General features: G+C 40.0%; 1 protein-coding gene and 2 long non-coding RNA genes across 16 annotated transcripts in view; 1 reads left to right on the top strand and 2 right to left on the bottom strand.

Annotated features, from left to right (window-relative positions):
* The window catches only part of LOC138007072 (uncharacterized), a 3,366-nt gene extending 1,415 nt beyond the window's left edge, over positions 1 to 1,951 (bottom strand). The window contains exon 1 of the long non-coding RNA XR_011123991.1: positions 1,906 to 1,951. This is a non-coding gene — a long non-coding RNA (uncharacterized lncRNA). The remainder of the gene's footprint in view (positions 1 to 1,905) is intronic.
* Positions 1 to 10,000, top strand: part of LOC138007064 (histamine H2 receptor-like) — a 60,454-nt gene that overhangs the window by 50,426 nt on the left and 28 nt on the right. For 10 of the 14 annotated variants that reach the window (XM_068853766.1, XM_068853775.1, XM_068853768.1 and 7 more), the window contains one exon: positions 8,007 to 10,000. This exon is cut by the window's right edge and continues 28 nt beyond it. In XM_068853766.1, the coding sequence (XP_068709867.1) occupies positions 8,025 to 9,080 (1,056 nt within the window). In that variant the 5' untranslated portion in view covers positions 8,007 to 8,024 and the 3' untranslated portion in view covers positions 9,081 to 10,000. Of the gene's footprint in view, positions 117 to 4,703; positions 5,458 to 6,669; positions 7,190 to 7,630; positions 7,929 to 8,006 lie in introns of those variants that run through there. The other 4 variants (XM_068853776.1, XM_068853773.1, XM_068853774.1 and 1 more) reach the window with 4 other exon arrangements.
* On the bottom strand, positions 3,440 to 7,599 carry LOC138007069 (uncharacterized). The gene is made up of 4 exons (XR_011123988.1): positions 7,378 to 7,599; positions 5,379 to 5,419; positions 4,630 to 4,688; positions 3,440 to 4,183 (listed from the first exon to the last, which is right to left on the bottom strand). It is a non-coding gene; the product is annotated as an uncharacterized lncRNA (long non-coding RNA).

The raw sequence follows: 10,000 nt of genomic DNA, 5'->3' as shown, positions 1-10,000 counted from the left end.
CATCTTTAAGGTCGAGTCTTCGTGGCTTGAAAGCTGGTCCAAGCAAACGCCTTCCTATCAGATTTCGTTTGAAGCTGTCTGGTGTGAATTGGTCTGCACAAACGCGTGAATATTTGGTAGGTTCAAACGATTCCCTTTTAAGGTTTATGAGCCATTCTTTCAGTAGTTTTGGGTTGTCGGGAAACTTGAACGTGCTTACTTTAGAATTAGAATAGTTCCTGCAATTTATTGCAGCACAAAACACCATTATTTTCCTCTAAAGAGGATACTGAATTTTATAAGATTTGTACATCCCGCACAGCCGCACTTTTTCAGCACGCCAACAGTGACGTCACAACTACTATTTCCGATGAATTCCCGACAATTGACACGGCCGCTCTACGACAATGAAAGCGGAAAAAAGCACTTTTCAACATCCAATATCTCTGCGATACTATACCCGTTCACTTTGAAACTTTAGCATATGCTTATTTCGTACTTAAGCAACAAATTTCAATTAATTGTGACTGTAGAAAAAAAGCTCAAATTTTTGGTTCATTGCGCGTGTACCGAGACCGTGGTTCACTGGAAGTAAATGGCGGGAAAATCCGAACTTAAACAACTCTTGACGTGAACGTGGACGTAAAAACATATTTTTTTGTCAAAGTTATGCCAGATGTAAAACTATGGTTTTATGCGGATTTTTACTGTAAAAGAAATTGTTTTCAACTCGATGCAAAGCCAGAGGATTTAGCTTCTCATGGCTTGTCACTTGCTATTTCGCCTATCCAATCAAGTAAGGGACATTTGAGTGGTTTCATTTGTGTTGCTTTCGTCATTCGCGCGCTCCTTATTATGCAATGCATATGATTCTTAGTCAATGCAGGAAGAAGCGAAAATACTAGAAAATGGCGTTATAGTGGAATAATAAATCCCTTATTGAACGTTTTAACAAGTAGTACGTGGGAACATTTTGCTCGCTACTGGCTCGTATTTATGTTCTGTAACACAATAATAATGACGTCACATGAGTTAAAAGTAATTGGAAACTAGTGAGGCCCTCCCTGGGGTTTTGTTGAACAAGGAAACTGGAGAACAGGGGGACAATGACAAAATATCTTAGGGAACATAAACAAGTTCAGTTAGGGATCAAAAAGCTGGGAACACGTTTTGAAAGCAATTTCGGGAACAAGGGAACAAGGAATCCCCCTGGGAGAGCTTCACTATAGTGTCAACTCAATTCGTCCCATAAATTGGTCCTTACGTTCTGAGTCCTTAAACCAAAAAACCATGCAACTCCTATTAGAGACGAGGGGCTAAAAAATACGAGTACAGGGTTTCCATACAGCTAATGATTAGGGAAAAAATAACGATAATATGTTTTGCCTCAGAACTGATGCCTCAAAAGAGACACATACGGATTTAGGGCCCGTTCATATGGTCTCGGATAGCCCTCCTTCCCGAGATAACTTTATCGAGCGCTTATTTGAGAATTACGAGACCGCGACAAAGTTGACTGACCCTCGTGCATACATTTTAAGGCGCGTCTTAAAAAAATTCATAACATGAGCTCTTGATATCATTATTTGCCCTTCTTTCTTTCTACTTCGTCTTTTTTAAGCATAGTTGCCTTTTCAAATCCTGAAACTGGACCGACATATGCAGTTTGAATAAAAAGCGGGTTTTTGAATCGAGAGTTTGCGTTGGCTGCGCAAAAGCTTTTCATTAGAAAGCGAACGCTAGCAACATAGCATACCAGTCCTCATTTTGTTTCTTTTTTCCTTTCTCATCGGTCTGCTAAGCGAAAATACGTGGGCTTCGCATGCGAACGCATTTAAGGTTTTGCCGTCTCGTACCGAGTGGTCGAGCCAAAGTGCATCTAAACATCACTGAAAATAGCTGTCTCGCCTGTCAGGGTTACCCTACCTGTTGAGGCGAGACCGTGTAGCCTTCAAGAGTTTTCTCTCCCACCTGTTAATGATTGACAGATCTTTTCAAAGAGCTAAGTAGAAAAATAGCTCCCCCAGGGTAACTAACCCCTGGGAGGACGTCACTAGTTTCCAGTTACTTTTAAGGGGCCTTATATAGAGAAGGGATGAAGACAAACCGAGGGTAACTAGACATCACGTCTTCTGTACACGTTCGACGCACTTAATTGAATTAATAGAACTGTAAAATAGTTGTTCTTAAAAAATAAAACCGTAAAAATTCGCGGGAATCCGAAATATATTTCGATCTACGATCTTCGTCAGTCGTCCGCCATTTTAAAAATAAAAATACTTATATCCCTCATGTAAGAGACATTGGAATGATCCACGCTTTCTCAGACTTCATGTACGTCATCACGAGAATTTTTACGGTTTTATTTCAAGTTTTAAGAACAACTATTTTACAGTTCTATTAATTCAATTAAGTGCGTCGAACGTGTACAGAAGACGTGATGTCTAGTTACTCTCGATATTCAAACACGTTCTTGGCTTCGATATATGAGATTTCACTGAAGACAAACCGTTGTGTGAATTAAGATTCTATTGGCTAGTAAACGAAAAGCGGCTGCTGCTAATTAGTGGCAACTTCTCACTCTTGGTTAAAAGAGGTTATCTCTCGGTGGTTTTATCATAAACAGGAATTTTTCTCCTACACGACAGATGAGTGCAAACGTGGCCAGAATTTGATTAATTTAATCTACAACAATTGACAAATAAAGAACAAGATAAACAATATAAGTTAGATCGCAAAATAAATTATCAGAGCATAGATTGACAAACCTTCCCACGACCGCCGTTCACGGTGCATTCTGTTTGGCCTGTTCCGCGGCCCTACTCAACTGAAGAGAGATATACTTAACGGTTGAACGAAACAGGTTCTTTGTAAACAAAACGCGCGAACTGTGTTAAACATCGTTAGAGTTCACACGTAACAAAATTCAATTGTGAACGGGTATATTTTTGAATTTTTATTAATGAAAACGCGATGTGGACAGAATGAAAGTGGCGCAGGCATCCCAGGTTCCTAACAGGTGAAATCTATCCGCCCTCAAATAAGTATTTCGAATGCTGTTGCTACCTCTTACAGACTCGAAGCGGTAACTGCTGGCCATGACCCTAGCTTCATATGACAATCACTCTGCAAATTGCCTGGACTGAAAATGTGACACAGCAACTTATTTGCAATTACAGGAGCCCATCTGGAGCGTGCAACTTCCATACAGCGTCTGTGAAACGGCGTTTTCACAAATAAGTTTATTGTTAGACTAGCCCTTCCCGCGAATTAGGTCAAAAAACAAAGGCAGTTCCGGTTCGGTGACCCTATGACGTCAGCTTAATTCTTGTAATTGGTCATCGGGCTCCTGTGGGAGTCTCATTAGCGGGAAATTCAATCTAAAAATAACCTTACTTGTGAAAACGCCGTTGCACGAAAATAGGTAAGTTGCACGCTCCGGGTGATGGGCTCCTGGCAATTAAGAGAAAATGAGACCATGTAATGCACTAGTCAGTGGAAATCCCCGCACCCCCATACCCGGGGAATAGCGGGGAATTAGACCAGGCCTGCCTTCTAAATGAAGCAAATTCCCCGCCAAGCAGGGCAATTTCGTACGTCAAAACCACACTTTTCACCCCCGCACCCGAGGACAAGACAGTACTTCCAAAATGTTGCACAATGTTGACCAAAATTAATATACTTCAAGAATTTCTACCTCAAATTAAACGTTGACAAACATGAAAATCAACAATGCAGTCCATTTCTCATAAAGCCAAAAATAATCTACCTTGAGTTACAGATTTGGCGTTCCAAACTTTACAATCTCTCCAAAAACAGTAATATTAATAACTGGGTTTAGCACAGCCTTGAAAATGGCAATAAAAAATACCAGTTTCCTTGGTGTCAAAACGATTAAAATAGCAACGACAATAGTCCAAACATGCATTTGACGTGCAACTCAATCTGACAATATTCCAGTTATTTCCCTTCTGTGCGTAAGCATACCCAATCTAAAGTACACTCAACCGACTACAACGGTTCACTATCACAACAATTCTCAAAGAGCTATACAAATTTCATTAAGGAAATGGCTTATTACCAAAATTTTATGGCCTAATAATCCAGCTACATTTTGCAAATAACCAAGAGATTACCAAGGTAAGAGAGTAAATTCCCCATATGGAGCGTTTTCACTCACGTGACCAGCAGCCTTATTGGATTACTGAAACAAAAGAAAGTATTGGCATGTAAATAGAGTTCTAATCCCAGGGGATTACCATCATGGCCGTCATTCCTTTGTTTTGGAACACCAACATGGCCGCCGTGACGTAATCCCTCTTATGTTATTTTTAGACTTGGTGCCCAGTTCTTCCGAGGATGTTACTCGCGCGATGCTTGAACTGCCCAAGCGATTTTCTCGAAACTACCTGAGAAAAATGGTTTTCAAAAGATGCTTCGTAGTAGAGATGTTTTTTGCACTCTCAGCTGTCTTTTGTTCGGCTGGGCCTTCGTTTGCTTAGTGCTCTTTGGCTGTTCATTATTTTGGCTTTGGCTGTCCAAAACATAAACAAATCCTCCTCGAAAACATCCACGCAACGCGCGAGTAACATCCGTGGAGGAACTAATTACCTTTAGTAGAAAGCCTATATGGCGGATTCTCTCTCTTACCTCGATAATCTCTTGAAATAACCCTTGATCGGTAACACATTTTCAAACTACTCTGAAAACTATAGCAAAGAAATAATAAATCTAGTGAATTACAGTACACCTTTGACTGTAAGAGTCCTCGGTAGGAACTGGCATGTTCCACTATTATGCAGACCGTGGTAATGTAGAAACTCAAAAAGCCGAAACCCATCGGAAGTAACATTTACAAGGTTTATCTCACAAAATCATAAAGTAATATCACTGTCAGCCTCTACGCGTAAGTTCGCTTTGTATTCCAATGGAAATACTGAGACAAAAGGTCAACGCTATAAATAAATAAATCGCTAATGAAGCATGACTATAATCTTTATCTAATTCCACTACAAGAAATGATAATATTTACAGATTGAACACAGAATTTAACTAAGAGCCCATTACAAACATGAAAAGAATGGATTTTCACTTGACTGAGCCTCCATTTATGCCTCCCGTATGCTTTCCCAGTGATATTTGCGTGCTTATTTAAGTTGGCGTCGAAAAACAAATCCCCGTCTAAGCCCCGCCCAAGGTCCCCGCTCGCCGATAATTGCTCCAAATGCTGTCGAAAACCCCGCATTCCGTGGCAAAAGTGACAGTCCAAAACCGCCGAAATCCCACGCTAATGCCCCGCATTCCCCGGGTATGGGGGTGCGGGGCTTTCCACTGACTAGTGCATAAAGCAGTAATACGAGAGCCACAAAGTACTGTAAACTTTTCACACTGATGCTCACCTGCCGAGTGTCTTTTATGCAGCTCGTCTCTTTTGCTCTCACTGGATGTCATGTAAATGAGAACAGAGGAAAATTACAGGTAACAGAAAATTGTATTTTCAAGCAGTTTCAATCCCCCAATAACGTAGGTTCTCATTTTTTCAGTGCGAAAAGTAGCTTAAAAGTAATGTTCTATCGATGAAATCTTTAAGCAATTAACTATAGCGAAAGAAAAAAATTCTTGTAGAAAATAAATAGCAAATTTCGGGGATTAAGAGGTGGCAGGCGGACAGGTGAAAGTTTCTTATTGACTGTATCTTGCTTCCTTGATGAAATGTTGCTAGTCATAGTTTATTTTTCCTCTGGGGAACAGCGTAGATCAGTTCCTAATCGGCTCAAAAACCGACGAAACCCCAAAATGTTCCACCGAAAACGATTGACAAGTTCAACTGAGCAGATGTTCATTTTCTTCAATATCGCATTGCAATTTCGGGTGACATAAATTAACATGCTTTTGTAGCCACGAGGTGCTTGTGTCCATCGCTAACCGCATAGATACTTGCATGGTTTTTATCCTTTCTTGCACGTTTATCCAGGAAACGTAATCGCAATACTGTCACAGTCAAAGGCAGCTACATTTAATCTTTGCCGAATTTGGTCGCTAATGAAATTTTCTGCGTGGGTAATCCTCATGAATAATTATGTAATTTTTGTTAAAGTACCAAACCAGGGAGTATGGAAAACAAATATCGAATAGGGCTCGGGTTAGCTTAATTTCTTTTATCGATTTTATTATTCTTCGAGTGCTTAATTCGCCAATTCTAACACGTGCAGCTTAGTAGATTTTCGGCAAATCTTTGCGTTTATGTTTTTTTCTTATTATTTGTTTTGCATATGTCATTCATTATAATTAAAAGGAAACGAGCTGCTTGAAAATAAACCCCTGCTCTTATCCATAGAAGCCCATTGAAGTAATAAAGTTCTCTTGAATAGTTTCCGAACCCCTTTTTCTCCTTCTTTGTCAGCAACTCGTCAGCTTTTTCATCGTGTATCACTTCACTAACTTGCAGTGCAATCATTACCTGAAGTTTTCGCGACTGATTTTAATTGGGACACTCGTATCTCTTACTTAAGAAAGTCCCGCTTAATTGGCCAAACTCAGCAATCTCAAAACGGTGCAGCGTTGAGAAGCCAGTACACCACCATGCAGTTATTTGGTTTATTTACAATTAGCTGCGTCTTGTCGCTCAAATTGTGACAAAGATTGGTGAAATGACACTTTATTGTTTATTCCTGAACATCGTTAATTAAGCCGTGCAAATTTTACAAATCGCCCTTAATTTCCGTGTTCTTGAAGAGAACAGGCCTGAAAGATCGCCGAAAAATCAGCTTTACCTTCGCATCGGTAGAATTTCCATAATTCATAAAAGCATCTCATTTGTTAAAGCAAACGTTGACAGACGGAATTCTTGTTGGTGGTGTCTTATTTGAATACGAAGCATTCGATGTTGACTGACTTGACTTTCCACTCATGGGAGAAATGATAACCAAAAAACTCTCGGTTTAAAAATGAGAAACTTGATCGATCGGGCGACGCAACTGAAAAACATTTGATATAGCTTAATAGAATCGTTCTAATTTAAATCTCTCTGCGTGATTTAGGCATAAAAACACCGTGCCGGAACTAATTTCTGAAATCATCGACTCATTTTCTTTCGGCGTCCGCGGACAATTCCTCTAGCGAGGAGAAATACATTTTTGTCTATCGGTTTTCTTTTATTTTAGCGTCTTAATCTGAACAAGAAAAAGAACATATATATATATACACACAGGTTGGTGATAAAATGTTTGCCAGTCAAGGCCACTGTATGGTTAATTATGCTTTATGGCTTTATCATAACTGAGCTTCATAATAACCGGCGCTTTCTTTTACTTTAATACCAGCCGCAGCCATATGCTATGGTGATAAGTTACTACTACTACACAGGTCGTCGTTAGAATAATCATTTTTACGTCTTACCATATGCCTAAGTTTCTAATGGGAGCCACCACCATCCACGATCAAGCTGTTTAGAGTCAGGGTTAGTCAAACGTTTTAGGCCGGCTGGAAGCGTCTGTACCTTGGGGTGATTGCTGAAACTCAGTCACTGGCGGCTCCTATCATCTGTAACTTGAATTGTGTTCTGCACAAGCGAAGAAGGACGAAACAAGCAAGTAGAGAAGAAAGTCATCATTTCACCAAAAATTGGGGGGGGGGGGGGAACGCCGTTTACATACGTGAACAGTTGGCTCATTTGTGAAGTTTACACACTGACATGTTGGAGTCATGTTTGTTATTGGCTAGAGTAAATGTTGAAGATTTCATGTCAGCAAAGCAAACGAAATAAGCTGCTTATCATCATACAGATCTTTTGAAGAAAAGGGGACTAAAGCCACCGTCCGATTCCCGGACGTCACTTTCATAGATATGGAAATGTTAACGGCCATCAAACAGCTATTTTCAACGGTACAATAGTTCTGACATCCTGCCACTTCTGCTCGCCCACGGATCAAATGTTCGTTTTAAAACAGGTACCTCATTTGATCTCAAATAAGTGACAAATGAACGCAATTCCTAACAGCACGTCTATATTTCTTTTCCAATTTCAGTTTCCAAGACCTTAAACCATGAACAACTCATCACCAGCCAAAACGGATGATAGCCTCAACTTCCAAACTAGCGAGGAAAACATTGTGGCTGCGTTTTTCGTGGCTGTTGTGATGCTCTTAACGCTGGCTGGGAATATCATCGTGTGCGTCTGTTTTTACTGCTATCGGGACCTAAGAACAATTTGTAATTATTTCATCATCAGTTTGAGCATAAGTGATATTTTAGTGGCGCTTCTAGCCATGCCTTTTTGGTTGGTACTGCAGTTCGCCGACTTGTCCAAGGCTGCGCCGCTTCCACCCAATTTATATATATTCTGGTCCACCATAGATATCCTGGTTGGCTCGGCCTCCGTTATGAATCTCGTAGCTGTCAGCTTTGACCGGTATCTTGCCATAACAAAACCATTTTCGTACAACGAATATCTGACTTCCTTTCGGGCTATTGTTTTGATCGCAATGTTGTGGGTCTTCTCTTTTATACTCTACGGAATACGATTTTCTGAAGAACCGCAGTCAACGTTTATGAAAGCCTATCAAGTGGTGACTGTGGTTGTGGTATTCATTATTCCACTACTGGTTATGATTCTCTTGTACATGAAAATTTACGCTGTAGCAAGAAGTCAGGCCCTTCGCATAGGGAGAAACTACGCTAAAGATATCAAAGCAACAAAGACTATAGCCGTTGTTATTGGTGCGTTTCTAGTTTGTTGGATGCCGTTTTTTGTTGCAGTTACCATATTTGCTTTTTCAAGCAACGGTGGGAGAATAGTTACAATACCGGTTGTCAAAGCAATCAAGTGGATGCAATACCTCAACTCCTGCTTAAATCCGATTATCTACAACTGCACCAATCGGACATATCGTCGTGCTTTTAAGAAACTTTTCATTCGTTCAATCTGCTGTTCGCGAAGTCGTTCATCTGAGCCTCTTGATTATCCCACGGCAGTTCACAAGACTTCAGCAAAAGCATTGTCTGATAGTTCTTGTTCCGTCTCCGAAAACGGAAATGTGTGTAGTAAAAAGGATATCATCATGCAAGAAACTGACGATAAAACCCAGGGAACTAGTGTCTAATCAGTTGAATCACTGTCCTGGTTTTTTTTTTATTTTTTTATCTGCCATGCCGTGGTGTTTTAGGTGAAGTCCCAGCATTCTGTGGTGCATGTTTGTAGACGGGTAACTTCACCAGGACAAATATAGGAGCGAGATATGTCTCTTCAGTGGCCAAAAATTAACTTTAAACTTCTATATTTTTCCCAAGTTTAGCACTTAATATACCAGAAAAGCCCTCAATGAACACAGACTATAAAATAAAATAATTCATTCATTCATTCATTGAACAAAATGTTCACTTTAAATGAATAATTGAAATAAAATGATATTATGTAATCAAAAAAGGTGATTTTTTTTGCCCCCAGTGTTATCAGGCCATACCACTATACGGGAGAAATGTTTCAGAGTATCCCATCTGACAGAACACTTTCGATATATTAAAATTCAGTCCGAAACAGAAGGCATCATCTCGAGGCTCTAGGGAATAAATCGATAGGGATTTGTATGAGTTTATTCCCCAGAGCATCGAGATGATGCCTTTTGTTTCGGACTGAATTTTAATATATCGAAAGCGGGCTATTAGGAGGAACTATTGTAGGTAGGACTGAATGAATTATTTCAGACAACTTGATACAGTAATAAAAACAAACACTGAAGGCAAACGACATTTTGACCGTTGAATACCTACATAATTTTTATTACGAAAGTGAGAAATGATCCTCGCACTTATCTATTATATTCAGGTGGCTTCAACGTTAACGGGATTCGAAGCCATAACAACTACGATGCCGGTGCAATGGTTTACTAAGTGAGCTATGAATCCACGCAGCTGGGAGTAGCCCGCTCTTCAAATCATATAGATACATTTCTTTCATAATTTGTATTCAAGTCGGAATCGGAGGATGCATGCACAAGTGGTGAGTCGGAATCATTCACGAATG

This window comes from Montipora foliosa, chromosome 6 (genome assembly GCF_036669935.1).
Source record: "Montipora foliosa isolate CH-2021 chromosome 6, ASM3666993v2, whole genome shotgun sequence".
Lineage (NCBI taxonomy): Eukaryota > Metazoa > Cnidaria > Anthozoa > Scleractinia > Acroporidae > Montipora > Montipora foliosa.
Note: the sequence above shows the minus strand (reverse complement) of the source record. Positions and strands in the feature narration are given on the sequence as shown.